At 42.7% G+C, this 26,317-nt stretch overlaps 1 protein-coding gene across 1 annotated transcript in view; it reads right to left on the bottom strand.

Moving 5' to 3' along the window:
• Positions 1-26,317, bottom strand: part of LOC309702163 (uncharacterized protein) — an 854,297-nt gene that overhangs the window by 174,084 nt on the left and 653,896 nt on the right. The window contains exon 20 of the mRNA XM_082526612.1: positions 23,969-24,148. Coding sequence (XP_082382738.1) covers positions 23,969-24,148 — 180 coding nt within the window. The remainder of the gene's footprint in view (positions 1-23,968; positions 24,149-26,317) is intronic.

Here is a 26,317-nt window from a genome sequence, read left to right as displayed (position 1 = left end):
CAGACACAAAACCCCGAGGCTTTCATTATTATATCTGGAGACTTTAACCATGCCACACTGGACTCTACTCTGGCTGCTTTTCACCAGTTTGTGAATTGTCCCACAAGGAGCAACAGGACAATTGACCTACTGTATGCTAATGTGAGAGATGCATACAGAGCCACCCCCCTCCCCCCACTAGGGAAGTCAGACCACAACCTGGTTTACCTACAGCCACAATACACACCCCTCGTCCAAAGGCAGCCTGTCACAACGCGCTCCATCCGGAGATGGACCCCAGAAAAGGAGGATGCTCTGAGAGACTGCTATGACACCACAGACTGGGATGTGCTCCTGAGCCCACATGGTGAGGACATAGAGGGGGCGACACACTGTCTTACAGACTACCTCAACTTTTGTGTGGACACGGTCGCCCCTGCTAAGACGGTACGGTGTTATCCTAATAACAAACCGTGGGTAACACAGGAAGTCAAAGCTGTCCTCAACATGAAGAAGAAGGCTTTCAGGAGCAAAGTGAAGGAGGAGATGAAGGCAGCACAGCGGGAGGTGAAACGCTGCCTGAGGGAAGCAAAGGACACCTACAGGAGGAAGGTGGAGCAGAAGTTGGAGAGGAACAATATGAGGGAGGTCTGGAATGGTGTGAAAACCATCACAGGCCACAACACCAAGAAAAGCACAGTGGGGGGGACTGTGGAGAAGGCAAACGAACTCAACAACTTCTTCAACAGGTTTGACCAGCCCACAACCCCCCCACCCTCACCTTCACTACAGAGTCCAATCCCCACTCTCCTACCTCCCTCGCTTCCCCCCCTTCCTGACACCATGACACCCCCCTCCTCCAATCCCTCTCTCAGCAGCAAGACATCTCCCCCCCTCCCCTCTTCCCAAACATCTCCCAGTGTCACAGTGGATCAGGTCAGGAGACAACTGAGGAAGCTTCGCCCCAGAAAGGCAGCAGGCCCAGACAAGGTGTGTCCTAGGATGCTAAAGGCGTGTGCTGCTGAACTTGGGGAGCCGCTACAACGAGTCTTCAACCTCAGTCTGCGACTGGGGAGAGTGCCCGCCCTATGGAAGACATCCTGCATCGTCCCGGTCCCCAAAAAGAACCGGCCCAATGAGCTGAATGACTTCCGACCGGTGGCACTGACGTCACATCTTATGAAGACTCTAGAGCGGCTCTTCCTCAACCTCCTCCGACCACAGGTACAACATGCCCAGGACCCACTACAGTTTGCATACAAGGCAGGTGTCGGAGTGGAGGATGCCATCCTGTACCTCCTACACAGAGCCCACTCACACCTGGATGGGGGAAAAGGCACGGTCAGGATCCTGTTTCTTGACTTTTCCAGTGCCTTTAATACCATCCGGCCCTGTATGCTTCAGGAAAAACTGAACAGGATGGAGGTGGACCCCTGCCTGGTGGCTTGGATCTCCGACTACCTCACCGACAGACCACAGTACGTCAGGCTGAAGGACATCACGTCTGACACAGTGGTCAGCAGCACAGGAGCACCACAGGGAACTGTGCTGTCCCCTCTTCTCTTCACCCTGTACACCTCTGACTTCTGCTACAACTCTGAATTATGCCACATTCAGAAGTTTGCAGACGACACAGCCATCATGGGGTGTATCTGGGATGATCAGGAAGAGGAGTACAGAAGTCTGGTGAGGAACTTTGTCGCATGGAGTCACACAAACCACCTGCAACTCAACACCTCAAAGACTAAGGAACTGGTTGTGGACTTCGGGAGGTCTAGAGCAGGTCCACTGCCGGTTCAGATAGAGGGGGAGGAGGTGGAGGTGGTCAACAAGTACAAGTACCTCGGGCTGTGGGTGGACAATAAACTGGACTGGTCATGCAACACAGAGCACCTGTATAAAAAAGCCCAAAGCCGACTGTACTTCCTCAGGAGGCTGAGGTCTTTTAACATCTGCAGGAAGCTCCTGAGGATGTTTTACCAGTCGGTGGTTGCTGGAGTACTTTTCTATGCTGTGGTGTGCTGGGGGAGCAGCACAGCAAAGAAGGACTCATCCAGGCTGGAGAAACTGATCAGGAGGGCTAGCTCTGTGGTCGGCATGAAGCTGGACACTCTGGTGACAGTGGCAGAGAAAAGGACATTAAAGAAACTGATGGACATTATGGACAATGCCAGGCATCCTCTGCACACGGCCATTAACAACCAGAAGAGTCTGTTCAGTGACAGGTTGCTTCTCCCAAAGACAAGAACTAACAGACTTAAAAACTCCTTTGTCCCACACGCCATCAGACTGTTTAACTCCTCTCTGGAGGGGAGAGGGAGGGGAAACAGGAGGACAAAGGAGGGAACAACTAAGCTGTAGTGCCTCTTCACCTCACTGTACAATACCTTGTGCAATACTTTTGTAAATAGTCAACGGTGCAATAGACTCAATACTTGAAATGTGCAATTCACTTGTATTTTTATTTTTTATTCCTATTTATTCTATTTATCCCCTTCGTATATTTTATTTATATTGTCTCTGTATTTATATATATGTGTGTGTGTATAACTCTGTAACTTCTGTCGGTGTAATAAAGTTCTATCTTATCTTATCTTATCTTATCTTATCTTATCTTATCTTAAGTTGATCAGCTCTAGGTGAGAAGACATTTAAATCTCACACTTGTTCTGCTGCATTTTTGAAGCTGGAGGAACAGATCGCAGGGTTCATTTTTATATACACTGCAACTGCCATGAGGACAGGGCCATTTTTTTGTTGTTGTTTATTTTTCCTTTTGCTCTGTGCAGCACTTTGGCAGCATTTTTAAATTTCTCTTTGTATTTTTTCTTTCTTTTACTAGTGAAGAGATGTAGAGTGAACAGTTATACAGTCTAAATATCCCATATGGGTCGTGTGAAATGGTGTTTTCAGTTTCATTCAGTTGAAGTAAAGAACGTTGAATATTTCTAAGTGTGCTGTTTTGAACCAACATGTCACAGTATGATCAGTGCTGTAATTTTTGACAGTCACTGTATCAATGTTATTTTTGCATCTCTTGAATAAAGGTTTTGACCTGCAAGTGCTAATTTCTTTAGTTATTGGGGTAAAATGGGTAATGTTAATAGGAAGGTGTTTGCCAATTCAGTAACCTAATTTAATGTTAATGGAAACTAACATTATCTCAAATTGTTTAGTTATAATTGTTGTTTAACTGAATCTTGATTTTTGATCTTGATTTGTTCTTTCCCAACATTTTTCAAAAGAAACAGTCTAATTTCTTTGCTGTGATTGATTCCAGAGAACACGGAAGAACTGACATTATTTAACTGTTGATTTATGTAGATTCAGTGGAGGAGTAATGTCAGTTTAATTCTTTACCTACTGTCAATGCAGTGAAATTAGACATTTTGTTTTGAAAGGTTACTGGTGGATGCCAGCAACCATCTTGGAAGAGAACAATATAATCTGTTATTAGGCCTCCATTTGAAAATTGTGTATTTGATACTAGAATATAATAGGTATATAATAAGCTGAGGCCTTGACTAGTAGAACGTCATGTTGGTGTTTAACAACACATGAGCCAACATCAGACTCCGAGCGCTACGATGCTAAAGATCAGAAGATCCAGTGTGACATCATCGTTACCTGGCAACAGCAGCCCTCATCTGACTTTATTGGAGGATATTTACACCAGCAACACGGTTTAGTTTGATATGACGGATTAACAACATGCGCTGTGATATCCAGTTCATCTGTAATAGATACAGGATCTAATCAGTCAGCAGATATTTGACCAGCTTATTTATAATTATACTAGAAACAAACACAACTGTGTTGGTGATTCATGCAAACTTGCATATCAGCCTTTGAAGGTTTTGTAGTATTGAGAACAAAGAGGTTGTGTTAGGGCTGAAAAGCCCGACTTGTTCTCCTCTGCAGGTCATCAAATGCACCACAGAAGTTTGTATTTGCACAGCCTGTATATGTTTGATGGCTTTATTATTCTCTGTTCAAAGACAGTAAATGTGGAAAATGTCTCATGTAGTATCAGCTTCATTTAAAATGACTGCAAACATTTAGAGAACATGTGCTGCTGTTTGTCCTACATTTCAACACTGAATGAACCCTGAAAACATGATGGCAGCTGGCAGGTTGGAGTTCACATGAAATATCGGCTGTATGAAGACTGGAAATATAGATGATACAAACATGCAGCCAAACATTTGTGGACATGGATAAACTATCTGATCCAAAAAGCAGGAAGTGACACAGCTAGAAAGTGTGTAACAGCTGAAGTCAAATGTGATGCAGAGTTGAATCTGCACTTGGATCCATCTGTGAAAGGTCCACATGTAGGGATCACATGAGTCCTGATGTTTGTCAGTCAGCTTGATAACTCCATCTACTGTGGCTACATATACTGGGCTGGTAGCTCCACAGTGTTGGAAAGAAACTATTAAATGTGCAAAGTTTAAAATCAGAGGCTCTTCTAACACAGGAGCCATGTTGAGTTTAGATCACAGCCGACCACCGGAAATGGCTGAAATGAAAAGGAATGAAGCCCATTGACAGCCAGCAGGTCTAAACAGGAACGCACCCATTTGTATGTGTGGCAATGATGTGGCTGCGGCTGACACAGGATTGGTTCAAACTAAACATCAGACACATTTCACAGAGTTCACAAATAAACTCACGTTTTTATTTTTGAAGATGATCATAAAGTAGAATTTATGGTCCAGTAGAAACAGCAGGAGGTTTGAGCCCTTCTGATGGCAAGGCAAGGCAAGTTTATTTGTATAGCACAATTCAACAACAAGGTGATTCAAAGTGCTTTACAGAGACATTAGAAACAAAAACAAATAAAAAGCATGATTTAAAATTGATTAAAACAAGCAAACAAACTAACTAACTAATTAACAAACAAACAAACAAAACAGTATATAAAATCAAAACAGATCAGAACAGTAGATAAAATCAGTAGTTAAATGTAAGTTTTGAAATTTAAGCTTAAAAGTGTGGATTTGGTGCTTTATTCAAATGCAGCTGAGAATAGGTGAGTCTTCAACCTGGATTTAAATAAACTGAGTGTTTCAGCTGATCTGAGGCTTTCTGGGAGTTTGTTCCAGATATAAGGAGCATAAAAGCTGAATGCAGCTTCTCCGTGTCTGGTTCTGACTCTGGGAACTGATAAAAGACCGGATCCAGATGACCTGAGGGATCTGGAAGGTTCATACTGGGTCAGGAGGTCATTGATGTATTTTGGTCCTAAACCATTCAGAGCTTTATAGACCAGCATCAGAACTTTAAAGTCTATCCTCTGACGGACAGGCAGCCAGTGTAAGGACCTCAGAGCTGGACTGATGTGGTCCACTTTTTTGGTCTTAGTGAGGACTCGAGCAGCAGAGTTCTGAATGAGCTGTAGTTGTCTGACTGATGTTTTAGGTAGACCTGTAAAGATGCTGTTACAGTAGTCAAGCCTACTAAAGATGAATGCATGGACTAGTTTTTCCAGGTCCTGTTGAGACATCAGATCTTTTATCCTTGAAATATTCTTGAGGCGATAGTAAGCTGATTTTGTTATTGTCTTAATGTGTTTTTCTAAGTTTAGGTCTGCATCCATCACTACACCCACATGTCTCGCCTGGTTTGTGGTTTTTAGATGTATAGATTGAAGTTCTCTGGTGACCTGTAATCGTTTTTCTTTGGCGCCAAAGACTATTACCTCAGTTTTGTTTTGTTTAGCTGGAGAAAATTGTACGGGGCCTTGGTCTCCTGGTGACATTGTGATATATATTTGTGTGTCATCTGCATAGCTACGACAGTTTATTTTGTTGTTCTTTATAATCTGTGCCAGTGGGAGCATGTAAATGTTAAACAGAAAGGGTCCCAAGATGGAACCTTGGGGAACTCCACATGTGATACTTGTCTGCTCAGATGTGAAGTTACCTATTGATACAAAGTATTTCCTGTTTTCTAAGTATGTTTTGAACCAGTTTAGTACAGTTCCTGAAAGACCTGTCCAGTTCTCCAGTCGTTTGAGTAATATGTTGTGGTCAACTGTATCAAATGCTGCACTGAGATCCAGTAAGACTAGGACTGACATTTTTCCACTGTCTGTATTCAGACATATGTCATTAAACAGCAGAAACAGGATTTGGAGGAAGATGTTAATAGATTAGAAAGAATTGTACACTGAATCAATGCAAGTCTTTCTATATAGACAGATCTGTAATAATCCCTCAGGTAGGTTCCTCTGGGACAGTCACAGATAGAGACACCAATTCTGACATCCTCTGAAAGCCTGACTTTGAATTTTCATCACTCGTCATGCACACAGATGTTAATTCTACATATTCCTGGTACTGAACTCTAAATCAATATGAAGAAAATGCTCCTGCTAATCTGCATCTATGTTGATATCAAATCCTTTTCCAGCACATGGATAAATCTCTATAAATCTTTCAGTCTGATCAGAATGGGCAAAGTGTTGTTATTGCAGCTCCCTGATGTTTGAAAAGCTAAATGTCCATTTTAAAGTGCTCGTGTGTAGGATTGTGTTTCCTTCCTTCATGTATGTAGACACAGGACTACAAGGAAATGGCTCTCAGCATCTGGCTGTGGGAACACATGAGTCCCTGTTTGTGTTCAGATTGTGTGCATGTTTTAGACGTGTGTCACATGTAGAAACACAACAATCCCACAATGACACACAGATGTGTTTGACACAGCTGTGCAGCTGTAAGTTGTTTCTAATGATTCATTGAAGCTCTTCTAACATTCTGGAGACGATCAGTACATGAATCTGTTCAACACGACAACAATTTGACTTCAGTGTGAACGTTTGCATTAAATAACCTTCTTCATCCAGCTGACAGCATCTTCATCCTATGATGTGAACAGTTCCTCCTGTTGATGACAAACCTCTGACAGGATCTGCTTGAGGAGCTTTTTCATGTGCAGCTCTCTGAGCTCAGGGCTGAGCTGCTGTTTCATCTTTAAGAGCTGCTGCCTCCTCGCCGGACTTGTTCTCCTCTTCTTCTCCTAATGACACCATTTCTGCTTCATATAAAATTCAATAAAGATGCTGACATGTATCTGTAGCAACAACATCATTGAATCTAGAACAACTGGAGCCAAACCAGTGGCTCTGCTGGGATCACTGGTGAGCCAACACTTCCTTGTTGATGCAGATTTCAGGGCTTCCTTTTGCTCCTCCGTTATAACTGTTCTCTCTTCTCAACACATGATGACACAAAGGAATCAGCAGTGACAAAGATGATGCTGAAGAGAAGCACACACTTCACACATATAACAGAGCAGTGCAGTTACACACACCTCTGCTCGACATCAGGCCTCAAACAAAGACACAAAACACTAACTTGACTCTAAACAGAAGAAACGAGCAGCTGTTTCTGTTCTGTGCTTATTTATATTTGACACACATGCTTCTCTTTGTGCAAACACACATCGCACTATAAGGGTAACCTCGCACACAATGATTGGACAGCACAGTGATGATGCTGGGAGATCCTATACGCAGCAACACAGAAACACTGAGAACTTTAAACAATGATGGAAAGTGTTATAAATGACTTGTTGGCCTCTGATCTGTCACAAACAGCTGAAACGTGTCTCTCATGAGTCACATGAAGGTTTTTGACAGAAAGGACAAAAAGTAGCTGCAGTCAGTTTGTGTCATTTTTATATTTATTCATCTGGGAGAAAAATCTGAGGGACATTAAAATGTGTTTTCAACAGAGACAAGAACATGAATATAACAGAACAGGTAAATGAACATGTTTCAAGTAAACAGCTGGACTGATCAGGTCCAAACACAGAGTGATAAACTTGTCAAACAGCTGTCATATCTTTATATAGAAGCTCTTTATAAATGCTGCTCACTGCAGTCTGTTTACTAATAATGTCAAAGTGTTAGAAACACAGAAACATCAGAATGGTCTTTGTTCACAGAAACCTGTCTGGGATCCTTTGTTGTTCTTTTGATGCAGAGTTACATTATAAATATAAAGAGTTATTTCAGAGTCTCATCAGTTTTCCTGCATGTCTTTATTTAACACATCAGCAGGGCTGAAGCTCTCATGTTAAACACACACTGATCTATGGACACGTTCATGTGTTTCTAACAGAACCAGGCTGTTATCAGCCTGCACTAACATTATGTCACACACACTGAATGTAACAGTGACAGTTTACATCATCACACAATCAGCTGTGATTGTTTCACTGTCATCAAACGAGTCAACAGGAAGTAGAATCAATAGAAACCAATCATTTACTGACAGCATGTCTGATGGAAATAAGTGCAGATTATGTATGAAGTCTAACTGCACACAGTAACTGTGTTACAATAAGGACTTAACAGCGCCCTCTGCTGGAGTGTTTCAGTACTGCGTTAACTAGAATACACCACCTCCTCCTCACACCACCTGCTACAGCTCTACTCTTCTATGACTACAGTCATCCACAGCACTGATGTGAGGTCACATGGTTCATATGTAAGGAGCACAGCTGACCTCAGGTCAGTTTAATGACTGTGAGCAGCAGCTGTGTTATTGTCACTGTGACAGGGAGACACTCTCAGACACAGCGCTCATGTCAGCTTGTTCTCATGCAGGAGGATCAGGAGCTCCATGTTTGTCTTTCTGTTTGAATCATGATGTGTTTGTGCCATCAGAGTCTGTCATGAGTACTCAGGGTTTCACAGCAGCTCTTCTGGATGCTGACGAGGACTCCAACCTCATGTTTCACCTCTCTGAGCTTCTGATGTCTGTGAACACTCGTGTTTCTTCTCTGGGCTCATCTGGACAAAAACACCTTTCTGTGTTTGGCTGCAGCCTCATTCTGACTGACAGGAAGTGTGTTATCCATGAGCTGCACTTGTGTGAGGAAGTTTCCTGCTGTGTTTCCTGTCTGTGGACAAACACGAGTGTTCCAGCTGAGGACTTGGTTCCTTCCACCTGTCCATACAGGACATCACGCTGTCTGCAGCTCTGTAAATGCAGCTCCAGGTCCTTCCACGTGCTGCTCTGTATTTGTGCAGTTTGTAGTGTGTCCTGGGAAACGTAGCACACATGGTGTTCTTCTGCTGTTTCCTCCTTTCACTGAGTGTGAAACACTGACGCTGTGCTGTTGTTCACAGAGGGGAGCTGATTCTAGCTGCAGCTGGACTCTGTCATCTAACTGAATGTGTTGGTGCTGATCACGGGGCTCTGAGGGGGGAGCAGCAGGAGGACTCTGGATGCTGACGTCAGTGTATCTGTGGAAGCTCCCACAGCGTGTCTGTCATTCAATATTGTGCTGTATATTGTATCTATGCAAAGATGAACAGACTGTGTGTTCACTGGTCTCTGTGCTGCAGCTCTGATGTCATCATCACTCCCTCCTCCACCCTCAGCAGTCCCAGCATGCTGCTGTGGTGCACCCCACCCTCACTCTACACCTGAGCCACAGACCACACCCTCCACCTCAATATACACCACAGTTTTCTCTGCTGTGGAAATGAGATCAGGAGGAAATCATCATTATTATTATTTAATAAACGCTCACATTAATGTGGGCTTATTTGTTTCATATTAGAAACATTAGTTGAGTGTTTTTAGTATAAAATGGTCAAAGTCCCTCTTTTTGCTCCTCCCCTCACCTGTGGATGGGCGGTGCTGTTACCGTGGTGACAGCTTGGATGTGTTTCAGTCCTGCCTGGTTATCACTGCAGGAATCTTTCACATTTATTACAGGTAATAACTCTGATTTTTCTGTGTATTATGAACCAAATGTATCCTGATACACACAGAGATGGATGAGCAGAGGTTTTTTTTGCAGTTTATGTAGTTACTATGGACTTAATGCATACATATTATTAAAATTAGGGCTATAACAGTTGTATTGATGTATAGCAACTTGAAATGCTCCCACAAATGGCTCCACAGCATGTAAAAATATAACAAAAGCTCTGGCGGACTTGGTTCTGTGGTCAGTCTTAAAGGGTGAAGTTAAACTCTGTAATCTTCACTGTGTCACAGAGTTCAGTGAGTCCCGTTATTCACAGTATCAATCAGATCATCAGAGAACAGCTGATCAGCAATCAGTGGTGCCAACAGCGCCTCCTGTGGTGAGAGGATGCAATAATGCAATGTAGCATTTTTCCACTCAACACTTGCAGTCATGGAAACTGTCTGTTGGATCTGTGTGACGTTGCTTTCTTGGTTAGAGTTCCTCACAAATGTCCAGATGATTCTTCTAATGAGGCGTCGACCATGTTTGCAGCTCTTTGGAAGAAAACGTCGCCCTTTGCCATCCTTACTTTTCTTTGACTTCTTCAAATGCAGCTGAACTCCAGCTGGTATTTTCTTGGACTTTGCAGCTGTTTCTGGTCATCAGTTCATTCCTGCAAACCTCTGAAGCTGAACAACAATGATGCTGCATTGCTGGCTGATCCCAAAAGGTTGATTCTGTTCATCTGGACGTTTTCAGAAACGTTTGCTCACTGATCAGGTGACTTCTTCAGTCTCAGCTGACTGCAGCTTTACAAGCTTACAAACAGCACATTTGCACAATGACTGAAAGCAGCAGCACCTGATATATATGATACTAATATAATACATATACATATATAATCCATACTAATGATGAAGGAACTGAGCTCACAGTCCATTGTTCATTCAGTGAACTACTCAGTTTATTTTGGGCCTCAGAAATGCTCACTCTGTTTGTACATCACTGTCAGCAATAGACTCATTCTGCTGTGTGGACAGGAACACATGTGACATCACTTCCTGTTTGTTTGTGACTGAAGAGGAAGAAGTTTACAAGGAATCATTTAGAAGAGTTTCAAACATCAACTGATTGAATCCATGAATCTGAAAACGTGTTTGTGAGTGAAAGAGACAGACATGTACAGACTGAACTATCTGTTCAACAGTCAGAGTGTTTCTGTAACAGGAGACACTCTTTACACTCCACTCAGCACAGGGACACTGAGCCACCACGAGACAAGAACCAAAACCCAGGATAAAGAGTTTGAGTGAATGTGGTGTTGAAGGTGTGGAGGTGGATCAGAGTGTCAGAGGAGACTCTGTAGAAGGACAGAGTGCCAGCAGGACAGTCCACATACACTGCTGCTCTGTTAGAGACAGAGGAGGAGGAGGAGGAGGAGGAGATGAATGTTTTTATTCTATTGTGCCTGACATAACCAGGACCATTATAATCACAGTACAGACTCCAGGACTGATCATTGAATCCAAACCAACAGTCAGTACTGTCTCCTTTCCTTCTGATTCTTCTGTAACTCACTGATATAAAAACGCCTCCTCTCCACTCGACCTCCCAGTAACAGCGACCAGTCAGACCATTTCTACACAGCAGCTGAGGACAAAAATCAAATCTGTCTGGATGATCAGGATATGACTGAACCTCCTCCACACGTGTCACCTTCCTGTTGTTGTCAGACAGTTGGAGCTCTGTGCTCACTGTGTTTGTGTCGATTGTGAGTTGACAGGAATCTGATGGAGAGAACAAACACAATCCAGCTGCAGTTATTGATCCATCATCTGTTCATTGATTGACACTTTGATGATGACTCCTGACATGATGAAGATGGTTGAATGTGTGCTGCTTTGTTTTCATGAATCCCATTAAAAACACACTTACACTTCCTCAGACCTGGTCTCAACCATCGGACTCCAGCAGGCTCCACCCTGAAAGGAGGAGGGGGGTCAGAGCAGCACAGTCAGCATGCACACATGGACATTACATGGCTCTCACACACACACTGTTACACACTGAGCTCAAAGCTCGGCTCCACTGTTTTATTCAAAGAAATCTACATTTATTTATCAGCACATTTAAAAACAGCTTGAGCCAAAGTGCTGCACAGAGTAGAGAGAAAATAGGAAACATACACAGTAATGACTATAAAGACTGGTCAGGATTGAAAGCTACAGAGTACAAATGTGTTTCCAACCGGCTTTTAAAAATGTCCAGTGTTGGTGACGACCTGATGTGAAGGGCGACTGTTCCAGAGTTTGGCTGCAGCCATCGATAAAGCTCACCTCTGTTTTTACGTCTAGTTCTGGTCAGAAGCTGCTTATCTGCAGACCTGAGGGCTCCACTTGGATTCTTTTGTTAAAGAGAGATAAGATGGAGCCAATCCATTCACAGATTTAAAGACAACCAGATCTGGAAGTGGATTCTACCACGTACTGGTAACCAGTGGAAAAAGCTGGTGATGGGTCGTCTAGCACAGACCCACCGCTGGAACCAGACAATTGATGAGGGAGAGAACTGTGACAGCGCCGTTCCTTCACTTGACCTCAGTCGCTCTCGTCTGCTCCCTCGTAACACTGCTCTTTATTGAGCTTACATGAATATGCACAAGTTCATTATGACGTCTTACACAGGTATGAACAAAGAGTACCAGTCTGTGCATAGTGTGTGTGTGTGTGTGTGTGTGTGCGTGTGTGCGTGTGTGTCTGTGTGTGTGTGTGTGTGTCTGTGTCTGTGTGTGTGTGTCTGTGTGTGTGCGTGTGTGTCTGTGTGTGTGTGTCTGTGTGTGTGCGTGTGTGTGTGTCTGTGTGTGTGCGTGTGTGTGTGTGTGTCTGTGTGTCTGTGTCTGTGTGTGTGTCTGTGTGTGTGTGTCTGTGTGTCTGTGTCTGTGTGTGTGTGTCTGTGTGTGTGTGTGTGTGTGTGTGTCTGTGTGTGTGTGTGTGTGTGTGTTCCAGATGTGACCCTGTGACCCCAAAGCTGGTGCTAAGAGTCCAGCGGTCCCCCTAACAAAGGGCTCTTATACTTAACCAGACACAGAGCAGGTGTCCTCCTACACCAGGGGTCTCAAACTCGCGGCCGGTGGGCCAATTGCGGCCCGCAGGACGATAGTTTTTGGCCCCACCTTAATATGAAAATGTAATGTTAGTTTGATAATGTATGACACTTTACAGTGTTGTGGGCGGAGCTGAATTAACCCACCAATCAGGGTGGGATATGGATCTCAGGGGACACCAGCCGGGCTTGATGCAAGCAGGGAAACATTTCTCAATGAGTCAAAGTTCCAGCAGCGTTGCCCTGGAGTGTTTCTTTCTTTCCTGTGCCTGGCTGGCTTCCTCCTTTCTATTGGGCAAACGCCGACATTCGCCCCAGCGCGCTGCGTTCACAACACTTCAAAAAAAGTTGTTTTTTTAAGTTGCTGCCCAGCGGGACATTATACGTATATAGATTTATACACACGTCAGTGGGATTTAAAGTTATTTTTCCACAGAGAGAGATCTCATATTAACTCTCACAGTGATGCGTAGGCGGCGGGATAAAAGAAAAGTCATGAACTCAATGCAGCCCAATTTAGTCTGCAGTCACATAGCGACACCTGTTCATCGGCAACAACAGTCCCCGGTAACCCGGACTAATTATAGGGTCGCACCGTAATTTGTGGCTCCATGTTTTTATTTGCATCACTGCGTTTGCATTGCAGCAAACATGAACATTACATATATTTCAATATAATGTAAAAGCAGTCAAAACAACTAACATCAGAAACAGCTGATGTTATTTGTTATATGTCACGGTGTCATTTCCGCTTCTTTCTCCTGTAACAACAGCCCGGCGCCGTGAGCAGTCGCCTTTTTTGCGCTCGCTATCCCTGCACTTTCTACCATCTGCAAACGCCACGGTGTTCGTGTCGTCATGAAAGACATGAACATCGAGCGTAGAAACAAAGGAGACTGCTACCGGCTTTTTATCTGCCGATCGCCGTGCTACGGTTGCAAGAAAAAGAAGCAGAAATGACGTTCTCTACGCGTTGAGACGTTCCCCGTCCGTCGGCTAAACGCTTGATTGAAACTTCAATGCGACAGTGACACCAAGTAGAATTATAAATGTCACATAGCCCCAAACATGTCTTTTTCAAAGCCTGCGGTGAAGAGAAAGGTTGGTGATGAGCACCGACAATTTCAGGAAAAGTGGGAAATGCAATATTTCTTTGTTGAGCACAGGGGCACCCCGACCTGTCTTATTTGCACAGAGAAAGTTGCGCTGCACAAGGAATACAATTTGAAACGTCATTACACAACTAGACATGCTGAGCTGGATGCAAAATACCAGGGAGACGAGAGAGCGAACCGGGTTGCCAGTCTTAAAACAGATCTACTGAGGCAGCAAGATTTCTCCAAGAAAGCAACCAAAGAGAATAATGCAGCAGTCGGAGCCACGTGGTTAGTGAGATGATTGCTAAAGCAGGGAAGCCATTCACAGAAGGTGCATTTGTCTAAAAGTGCATATTGCAGGCTGCAAATATAGTCTGTCCGGGAAAGAAAGGTCAGTTTAGCAACATCAGCCTTTCTGCCAACACCGCAGCAGATCGCATTTCTGACCTGTCAAGTGACATTTATGACCAACTGTGTGAGAAAGCCAAATGTTTCAGTGTATACTCAGTCGCTCTTGATGAGACCACAGACATCACCGACACTGCCCAGCTCCCAATGTATGTCCGTGGTGTTGATGACAGTTTTGAAGTGATGGAGGAGCTGCTCACAGTAATTCCAATGCATGGCCAGACCACCGCTCAGCAGATATTTACAAGCTGTGTGATGCCATTGAGAATGTTGGTTTGCCATGGAAGAGGTTTGTTGGAATAACAACAGATGGAGCGCCATCAATGACAGGGAGGAAACATGGACTGGTGGCACAAAACAAACTGGAAGAGGAAGGCGTGGAGGAGGCCATTGCTCTGCACTGCATCATCCATCAGCAGGTCCTTTGCAGCAAATGCCTGAAGTTTGACAATGTGATGTCTATTGTTGTGAAATGCATCAACCAAATCAGATCCAGGGGCTTAAAGCACCGAAGGTTCTGTGCTTTTTTAGAGGAAATGGAGTCAGAATATGGGGATGTGCTCGACTTCACTGAGGTACGTTGGCTCAGCAGGGGAAATGTATTAAAGAGACTTTTTGAGTTGAGAGCAGAAGTGAAGCCTTCATGGAGAAGGATGGAGTTAGTGTTCCTGTGCTAACTGATCCCAAATGGCTCATGGACTCAGCTTTTCTTGTTGATATGACACATGAGCTTAATGTACTGAACAAGACGTTACAAGGCCAGGGGCAACTTGTCAGTGCTGCCTATGACAACGTGAGAGCATTCTCCACAAAACTGGCGCTCTGGAAAGCTCAGCTCTCTCAGACAAACCTTTGCCATTTCCCAGCATGCAAGGCACTCGTGGATGCAGGCACACCATTCAGTGCTGACGAGTATGTTGATGTCATTTTGAGGCTACAGGAGGAATTTGATCACAGATTTGCTGACTTCAAGACACACAGAGCCACCTTTCACATTTTTGCGGACCCCTTCTCCTTTGATGTGCAAGATGCCCCTTCTGTGCTTCAAATGGAGCTCATTGAGCTGCAGTGCAACTCTGAACTCAAAGCAAAGTTCAGGGAGGTGAGTGGAAAAGCAGACAAGCTTGGACAATTTTTGAGAGAATTGAGCCCTAGTTTCCCTCGGCTTTCCCGAATGTTCAAGCGGACCATGTGCCTTTTTGGTAGCACATACTTGTGCCAAAAGCTCTTCTCCACTTTGAACTTCAATAAGTCCAAGTACAGGTCCAGACTTACGGATGATCATCTTCAAGACATACTGAGGGTCGCAACTGCTTCCTTCCTCCCTTTTTTAACCATGCCTTTATTGTGGAAAACCTTTCCTTATAACAATATGAGCAGCTAATGCAAATTTGATGTGAATTAGCATTATATTAGTGAGGAGTTAATGCTAAGTAGGCTACCATTAGCAGCTAAAGCTAATTTGAGGTGAATAAGCATTAGTAGCTTATGCTAATACCCTTTTCTCTTGTGTTATAATGATGTGAGACGTTAATGCTAAATAGGCTTCCATGAGTGACTCCTTTCCCTTGCATTATAAAGATGTGAAGAGTTTATGCTAAGTAAGCTGCCATTAGCAGCTAATGCTAATACTGTTTTCCCTTTCTTTATACAACTTGAGCAGCTATTGCTAAGAAGGCCACTTTTCTCTGCTAAGGATTTGTGTGACCATGATGGAAACTCTGATAAGCTAATGCTGTTTATGGGCCCTGTTAGAATCAATATTTCATTCTCATTCTGTTGTTTGAGAACAATAACAGAAAAATGTGCACTTGAGAACAAATTTATTGTGAATTCAGCTGTGAATGTACAGTTTGTCATTATTTAAGCTTCCATTTCCAAATGTTAGCTGACACTTTATTAGGTACACTGGTATCTATATCAGGTACACCTGTGACCTAAATGTTCCCGCAAACAGACTCCTTGGAGACCCCTACATAAATATCCATGAACTATCCAGCTAGACTAGTGTGTCTGTCCCTGAAAATATTCCTGCATGTGTGATTGTTCATGTGTCATCTGCCCGAAACAAACAGGAAGTGAGTGAAAGACACAGGAAATGTTTCCAGCTCTTCCTCCTCTATCAGATTTTCTCTCCATACCTGAGAGTGTCCAGTCTCCAGCCTGGATCCTTCAGTCCAGCCGAGAGCAGCTTCATTCCTGAGGGACCAGGATGATTGTAGCTCAGGTCCAGCTCTCTCAGATGGGAGGGGTTGGAGCTCAGAGCTGAGGCCAGAGAAGTACAGCCTTCCTCTGTGATCAGACAGCCTGACAGACTGCAGACACACAAAACAACAATCTATCTGTCAACAGTTGTTTTCTCTTTGTCACAATAACATCTATCCATTTACATCCATTCAATGTAACTTTATTTATAAGTGACAATACCCAACAGACAACAACAGTCATCTGAAGCTGTTTAACAGTGTAAGGTAACCGCCTCCACTGCGAGCAGCACTTGGTGATGGTGGGAAGAAGAACTCCCTTTGACACAAAGATCCTCCCAGTGAAAACAGGCTCCAGGAGGAGCATCTACCATGACTGGTTGCAGGGTGAGGGGAAAGAGAAGAGATGAGCTCAGAGAGACAAGAACAAAACAGAGAGACAAAAGTTAAGGACATGCAGTAGTGACATATAAAAGCATCAGGAGTGAAAAGAGGGGAGAAGAAAGCAGAGCATCATGGGAAGTCCACCAACAGCCTGAGCCTATAGCAGCATAACTAAGGGATGGTTCAGGGTCACCTGATCCAGCTCGAACTATAAGCTTTATCAAAAAGGAAAGTTTGAAGCTGATCTTCAAAGTAGAGAGGGTGTCTGTCTCCTGAACTCAAACTGGGAGCTGCTTCCACACCCAGTCCAACATAGCCAGGCTTTCTTTGCTGCTTTGACAAAACCTCAAATCCCAGTCAGAGATGATGAGCATCATCACAGTGATGATCATTTCTCTGTAACCCAGGCTTTCTGCTTCAGGATCTGTGCACGCTCACAGAACAAGGAGACCTTTAAACATCATTTCACTAAATGGATGGACTGAGCTCAGCCTACAGATGAACTGGTGCCAGAGATCATAAAGAACATCAAACAGTCAAATTCAACACTTTTAATGGAAATATGAGATTAATGCTGCAGACAATCATGAAGCTGCTGAATTCATGAACATCAAGAATGCAGCGAGTGGTAAAATAAAGATCTGACCTCAGTGTGCTCAGTGTTCCTGTCTATTCCTAACATATTCCTAACATGATAGCTGCACTTTAGAGCTCTAAAACTGGAACTGACACATGTTTAAACTCTACATGTTACTCAGTACATTCAGTTCTGACACTCGCCCACAGTCCAACAAAGGAAACATGGAGATCACATCAGTTTGTCACCAAAGTCTAATTATTAGGGCAACTTAACCTGTTATTATCTCGTTAACTCATTAACTGATTAACGTCAGCAATTATTTTAATCACAGTTTTTAAAATCATGATTATTGTGAAAGTGCTCACTGGCTCTGAATATAAAAGCCATGGGTCACAGGAGGGATGTTGATCAGTGCTGGCTTGAAATGGGCGTCATTATGCGTCTCAGCCAATGGGAGCATTGAGGGTGGGCCTAATACTACTGCAGCGCTCACATGACCCAGGACAGAAAGAAAGGGGCGGGGACAGAAACATGGAGACAGGTGCAGATCTTTGACATGTTCATTTTAAACTGTTCCAGGAGGCAGTGTTGATACAACTAAAGTTATCTGTTGTTGAAGAAGTCGGTCTGAGGAACGTTCTTAGGATCAACAAATGACGGCATGTATGAGCCTCAAGACGCAGCATCACAAGAAGAACACATGAGCTGTAGAAAAAGGAGAGACTACGAAAGCCACGGCGTTACAACGTGAACATGCTTGATCAGAGTGTGATTGTGAACAGGAGGAAGACTCAGCTGAGAACAGTGTGGTGGACACAGAGCAGAGCCCACCATCAGTACAGAGGCCTGTCCATTAGAGTGCTGCTCCAACATGCAGCACATGTACTTGGCCACAGCTGCAACATCTGTACCTGTGAAAGCTTCTTCTCTGTTGCTGCTCATATTGTGCAGAAGAAGAGAGTTTCTTTATCATCAGAAAATGTCAATGAGCTTGTGAGTCTTAGCAGCTGGCTCGGTGCAGAGGAGGAAGAACATGTCAGTCAGAGGAAGATAAATGCAGTTCATGTTGTCAACTCAACCTGGACTGTTGAAAGAGTTTTTCTTTGTCTGGTTTCTGACTGAGATTCTCCAAAGGAAATCCAGCACAAACACACACTTCACACACTCAAAGTCCTGCACAGTAAATGAGCTGATGAGCGTTTGTGCTGCTGCCTGATAACAGAACAATAGTTCTGCTGCTTCCTGTTCTGGAAACACACATTTATAAATGTTCACTTGCTGTTGATCAAAGGTATGTTGGTGGCTCTGGACGCTGAGGGAACTTTGTAAAAAACTAGATCAAATGTTAACGTCCTGGCAGAGGCAAAGAACTTTGATTTGATATTTGATTAGATTCATGTTTCAGCTCAGACTGACAGAAATATTTGAACTGCTGCTGTGTTAAAGGGAACACTGCTGTTAGAAAGCACCTGATCTGTTTCTGCACACTGAATGTTGCACTTCTCATACTGCAGTACTATTAAAATAAGTACACAATGCACTACTTTTGAACTCATGATTGAATGTTGCTGTAACAAAGCCATTAATGTGATTCAAAGTGTTCATGGTTTCCCAGCACAACAAATGATTGCACAAGTGTGACTGATCCACTTTCTAATGTGTGTGTAGCCCACACTGTGTGTCACTGTGTCACAGGTGAGTCTGTGTGTCCAGGTTCTATGAGGACAACAGGATATAGTGACTGAGTCCAGCAGCTTAAAGTCTGACTCCATCCTCCATTTAAATAACTCACAGCAACAACTGAATAGCTTTGCCTTTGTGTAGCTGACACTTCATTTTAATGTCCTTCTATTCTGGTTCATCTGGTCTCAGTTTCTATAAGCACACAGGTTTCATCAGGACTCTATGACCTCAGTGATCTTTGCTGGGCCTTAATGCTCTGAACAAAGCTGCACATCACAAGACTAAATAGAAATGAATCAGTCTTTCATTCTCACTGCTGTTTGACTTCAGCTCTCAATGTCCCACCATAACCCATGGAAAGAATTACTGTCCATCCAGGCTGCTGAACATGAAGCTGAAGAAGGTGGAGTATTGTGAGGGCTGATGGAGATGATGATGAGGAATCCAGGAGCAGTGGGTGGATGGCAGCATCAGCATGAAGGATCAGTGTGAGAACACATCATCATCCACAAAGGAAACCAGTCTGAGTGTCTGACGCTCTTGTTAGAAAGACGCAGTCCCAGCAGTTAGCTTGTCTGCTAGTTAGCTGAGAGCTAACTCACTTGTACATTGAATACCAAACCGTGTAAACCAGGGGTGTCAAACATATGGCCCGTGGGCCAAATCCAGCCCTTGAGATAATTTCATATGTCAAATATTGATGAATTTTCAGGCTTGCTGATAATCAATGTGAGCACGGCTGAGGTTTTATTCTGATGAGCAAACCACGTGGCCAAACACTTTAAGAGACAGACTGGGATCATACCATTATGTGAAAGAGGACGGAAATGTCCCATAGACAGCAAGGGTAGTGGTAGAGACCAGTACACAGAGAAATGGGAGCTGTACTGAAATGCAAGCGTGTCAGGAAAGAGTGAAAAGGCAAAATGAGCAGCATCTGGCTGCATTTCAGTGATATTGGAGACCACAAAGCTGAGTGCAACATTTATACAGGAGATATACAGGAGACGCTGAGAGCAGAACTGATAAAATTAGGAGCTGGCTAAAGTGAGACCCATTTTTATTTCCACCCATTTTCCACTGTGGAGGACAAAAGGTTTCAAACTGGTCCAGGTCTTAAACCTCACGTGTTCTTCCTAATAGCAGTAAATGGATAAAAATAAGGCTTTTATGAAAACACTGAATACAACTTGCTGCCTTTAAAAAGACTAAATGTACAGTTCAGTATTGAATACTACATAAAATAAACTATATATAAAGTGTGTCTGAATGGCAGAGATGCAGAAATATGTGCATGTAGCACAGAGCCACGGCTCAGTGTCTGAATGAGTCTCACAGACCTGAATGTGCTGTTGAAGCCATTTATAATTATAACGTAATTCTTTACTCGTTTGATCTGCTCCTTACCACAAGCCACCAGACGTGGAAGGTTTTGGACTTTTAACTATATTTTCTGAAGTTTTACAACTTTTCTTACTGTTAAAAACCTCGTTATGGCCATTCATGCTGTACAAAGTAATTAGACATGTGTGGTATCTACAGAAACGTCAGGATCTCAGCTAAAAGTTCACAAAACCATCTCAACAACCACCAAACAGCTAAAACAGCAGGTGAACAGATCACACAAAAAAGATGTGAACACAAATCCCCCTGATCATCTGTTTTTTTAAACATGAAGCGTCGTTTTGGACGTTCATTTACTGCTGGTTCAGTGAATTTTGGTTGGACAGTGATGAAACCTGCAGCCTCAGAATCTGTGAGAAGTCTGCTTTCAGCACGCAACAGCATTGTTGTGTTGTGTGGATTCACCTCTGCAAACTCATCACTGTTTCACCATCATGTTTCTACTGAGACAATAACAAAGGAAGCAGTTCCCAGGAACTACTTCCTGTCTTGTTAACATAAGAGTATGTTGCCCTTCAAAACACCTCCACTTCTCCTCTTGTTAGAGGACTGCCTTATTATTAATCTGCTAATTCTGTCAGTTGATGAAAGAAAAATGCTTGATCTCACCTGAGAGTTTCCAGTGTACAGTGTGGACTCTTCAGTCCTTCAGACAGAAGCTTCACGCCTGAATCCTTCAGGTTAATGTTACTCAGGTCCAGCTGTCTCAGATTAGAGGTCTGAGAGCTGAGACCTGAGGCCAGAGCTTCACAGCTTCTCTCTGACAGGTCACAGTGACTCAGTCTGAAAAATAACAGATAAACAATTACAAAAATAAAACACTTCTGTTGAAGTGTAATGAGATACTATTATATTTAGCAATATTTCATCTTGTTTTGTCAGGAAACTGAGCACTGATGCAGAGCAACATGTGGAGAGAATCAGAGGAGAAGAAGTGAAGAGAGAACAGCAGTAAAACAACACTGAATTGTTCAGTGTGCTTTTGATATCAACAGAATGTGTCAAATTTCTTTATTTTTTATTTGTTTTAGTAGAATTGATGATTATCACTTAGATAACAACCACAGGCCAGGTCTAAATTGCACTTTGGTGACAGTTACACCCAGAAATATTTCAGAAACGTGGACAATTTGTGCTCCATTGTATTCAGTATTGAACAAACTGAGTACCGATGACCACTTAATATTTTTGATATTTTATTTGAGTTGTTCCACCTGATCTGTGTTAACTAGAATAAACATTTAAAAGCTAAAGCTATGATCACATATGTACTTACAGAGCTTTGTTGGAGGCTTTGACCACTGGCAGCAGCCTCAGAAGAGCCTTTTTAAAGGCTCATGTTCTCACTTAGATCATTTATTTCTACTTACATTTCATTCTGGGACAAATGGGGATTACTTTGACAACAGGAACTATTTCCCCCAAAAATCAGCCCTGGATTAGTAAATCACTCCAACATGTTCTCAGGCAGAAGAAGCTGTCTTGTTATGAGGGAGAGAAGAAAAGCAGCTAAAATCAGGTGTAAAAGTAAAGCAGAGGATGAGCTGAATAAAGGACACTCAAGGCTGGCTTGGAAAGGAATGAAGTCCATGGTAGGGATGCAGAACAAGGAGCAAAGATGAATGTGATGCTGAATCAGCAGAAGACTTGGACTCATTTGATTCCAGCTTTGATATCATTGATTTCAATGAAGAGCTTTGTGATTGTAGCAAAGGGCTGGTAGCTCTGAGAGTCCCACTGATGAGGTGTCTGTGAAGGTTCGCAGTCATCTAAAGAGCTTAGAAAAAAAGGCATCTGGTTTCTGGAAGACGTTTCACCTCTCATCCAAGAAGCTTCTTTATTTCTAGTGTCAAATGGTGGAGAGTCCCAGATTAGCCTGTGTACAAACAGACTTCAGCCATATGAGAGTGAGTGTGAGTGAATGAGAGCACACACAGGACACTCTGATCTCTGAATGTGTGTGACGCAGTGAAAAAGAGGATTGTACTGGATATACTGTGACTGACAAACAGAGTTTAAAGAGAAAGGTGTGTTCTGATATCAAAAGTTTTTAAGGTAGACTGTTTTCTTGGATTTGGTAAATGTTTAAATATGCAATTGTAACTCTCTGGTGCCACCTTAAAACCTGTAGTCTGTAATAGGACATGATGTCGTCGGTAAACAGGAAGTAAGTCTGTGAATTAAGGAGAAGGCATGTGCAGCATGGTGGCCTTAGCCAAATAAATCCAGTGGCATCCACATACATCCTATGCCTTTGGTAGCATTGTGGGTATGTATAGACTTGTTTTATATTTTATGTGCATGTATAGACCACTTTCTTTCAAGTAAGTTCATTTTTCTGTAAGTTTGATGATAAAAACCAATCTTATGCAGTTTACGCTAGCATTCGCTTATGGAGCTAGTTAAAGGGGAACGACAAACAAATTTGGAGGCATTCATTATAACAAGACTTGTTAAAATCATAATTTGATGTTTGTATTTGACTTAAAAAGGGAAGTAATTCATATGAACATTGCATGTTGACATATTAAAAAACTGGGTTAATATATTTTCATCGTTATATATGTACATGGTGAATAAGTACAGTGATTATGCCTTGTACTGTTTGTTACAGTTTCACCTTTCCCTGTGTCAATAAACCTGTGAACCGGGAATCGTGTCATCAGAGTCTTGATGTGGGGAAGGAGTTTAGCTGACTGCCCAACCATAGCAGAGGCAGTACAAGGTGTTTGGATTAAAATGGATTATGCTAAAGTGAACGTGCTAATGAAATCTGAACTGACTGAAATGTGAAGTGAAGATAATTGAGGTGTAAAAGAGAGAGAGAGGGGGTGATGATAAGGTGAGGCTGAAGATCAGTGAAGGGCATGTAAACACCTGATTGGTTGAGTAGATATCAGATCGACAGTTTCACAGTTTTCCCTGTGGATTATAACTTTAAGAAGATGTGACATTCATCAAGGAATCCTGCTCTCCGGATTATTTCCATGAACACTGAGCTGGATCACATCTACAGTGCTGGAAGTGCCCGTCTCACCACCAACCTCTCTGTGCACATTCACTTTTCAACCCTTTGTGAGACACTAAAGGTGTAAATCGGAGTATTTATCTATGTTAGTGCGAACACCTCTAATAGGTTGGTTTAGTCTTTCCAAGTCATATCTTCCCTTAGATCTGTGGTCCAGGCCAAGACCTGGACATCAACTCTGTCAGGCTGCCTGAGTCCTCTCACCCACATCAGCTCAGAACTCTGCATTATCTACTGAGTCAGACTCAGAGGATCAGGGATCAGAAGTTCTACAAAGAGTATAACCAGACTTCCTGAATAGAGGTGTGTGGGCCTACTGATCCACAGTGTCAGCACAACTTTCACATCATATTCATCTCAGCACAACTAAAACATGCTGACTGACCTCAGAGTTTCAAATCGACATCGTGGATTCTCCAGAAGAACACACAGCTGCTTCACTCCTGGATCCTGCAGGTTGTTGCAGTCTACACTCAGGTCCAGCACTCTGGGATACGAGGGGTTGGACTTCAGCGCTGCTGCCAGATAATCACAGCTGATCTCTGACAAATCACAGTCCCACAATCTGTATAAAGAATGAAAGATGTAAGTTTATTAGACAAAGTGTGAGCTTGAAATCATTCAGTGTTTCATCATCTGTTCAGAGCTGAAGAAGGTTCAGAATGTAGAAGTTTAGAAAATGGAAACTCCAAACAGCTGAAGCCAACAGGAAGCAGCTTCAAACAAACACAACAAGAGAAAGAAACTCTGAATGTTTCACATTAAAGTCATACATTTCTCATAAAAACAGGACAAAGACTTGAAAAAGTCGTGTTTTTCCTTCCAGGAACAACAAGGCTTCACTTTTAAAGGTGAAGTGTGAAAGAAATGGACATATTTGAAGTCCAACACCTTTTTCCAGTCACATTATTAAAGCAGTCAAACTACAAGCTCATTTTCATTGCAACAAGTCATCTTCTGACCTGGACAAACAACACTGGTCTCTATGTGCAGCTGGGTGTGAGACCAGTGCTCAGGGAGCGTCTACAAAGTGCAACACTGAAAGAAAATCACACACTCATTTGCTTCCAGCACTTTCACACAAACATCTACTGTCATTATTGTCACCAAACTCTGTGGATCCTTTATTGCAAATTCAAATGGGATCAAATGGTCAGACAAAAGAGGGTTATGAGGAAATATGATGAAATGTTGTGTATTAGCAGCAAGTTATTGAATCATTTTCCTCAGAAACCAAACAAAATGATTGACAAACATGTTTTTACAAACTCAGTGTTGGACTTGGATCAGCAGGATAAGCTAATGTTTAACCCTTTAAGATCTACCATAGAACCAAGTCCGCCAGAGCTTATATTATATTTTTACCTGCTGTGGAGCCATTTTTGGGAGCATTTCAAGTTGCTATACATCAATACAACCGTTATAGCCCAGATTTTAATAATATGTATTCATTAAGTGCATAGTAATTACATAAATTGCAAAAAAGTGCAATAAACTACAAAAAAATTGAAAATTGTTTTTGCTTTTTTAACATATATTTGTAGTTAGAGAAATTTAAGAGGCTTATCCCTCAAAACTGTAAATACAAAAAAGTTGCACAAAATAGTTTCCCACCACAGGAAATTTATTTTGAGTGTCTTCATAGTTTTATTTTTGAAATACACCAATTTTTATACACTGCAGGAAAAACGAAAATAAATATTATAGTGCAAATTTGCAAAAAAGCAGCATATGCATCAAAATAAACTATTTCCAGCAGTGCAATATGAGGCCTAAGCATCCCAGAAACGACACAGAAAGTCATAAAGTCAAACATAACTTTTAAAAAGACGAGTATAGGCCCTGAGGCCCTGATAGTATAAAAGACTACATTTCCGCGAAAATGACGTCACTTCCGGTTTCGGGCAGGTAATGGCGGAAATGCAAAAGTTCGCGCTGACGTCTATTCCAACGTAGGAAGTGTTATGAACAGCTGATCGGATCGGTAAAGCGTGTTTCTGGAATATTATGTTTTTGTTCCTGCAAGCGCTTTTTATGCAGTTTTTGCAAAGCTTTATGTGGAAGGAAACCGTGACCTAGGACAAGCTGATGGCATCAGATGTAAGTACAACTCCTCCGGTTTCATATGCAAAAAAAATTTTTGCGCTAGCTTACGTGGTTGCAGTGCTTCTGGGATTTAAAAATAGTTACGCAAAACAGAGCGTGCCCGCTCCGACCGGCTGTAAAGGGTTAAAGGCATTTGAGTCTCGCTGTATGAGAGTCCAGTTATTACTCAATATTTATGGATGATGTTCTTTCAGTGTTGCACTTTGTAGACGCTCCCTGAGCCTCACAGCCAGCTGCACATGGACCAGCTGACATTACCCAGCATTAGAGGCGGCTGTAAAAAAATGGATTTTCCTATTTAAATGGTTTTAATTTGAATAAAGCGATGTTGATTCATTCAATCCTGAATCGATTTTTCATATAAATGTATTTTGCCAGAATCTCAGGTTAAAGCTCCCAAAAGTATTTCAACAACAAGCAAACAGATAAAACCGTAAATGAGAGCAGCTAAACACACAAAGATGGAAACACAGAGCGTGGATCATTCACTCGACGGCACGTACACGGACACGCGTCGGGGCTGAAAGTGGACAGCTCACAGATCCTGAAGCTGCAGGTTTCATCTGTCTCCAACCAAAACTGAGTGAACCAGCAGCAAAAGAAGATCCAAACTCTGCTTTACGTTTGA

Source organism: Aulonocara stuartgranti (genome assembly GCF_965226115.1).
Source record: "Aulonocara stuartgranti genome assembly, chromosome: 3".
In the NCBI taxonomy this organism is placed as follows: Eukaryota; Metazoa; Chordata; class Actinopteri; order Cichliformes; family Cichlidae; genus Aulonocara; species Aulonocara stuartgranti.
Note: the sequence above shows the minus strand (reverse complement) of the source record. Positions and strands in the feature narration are given on the sequence as shown.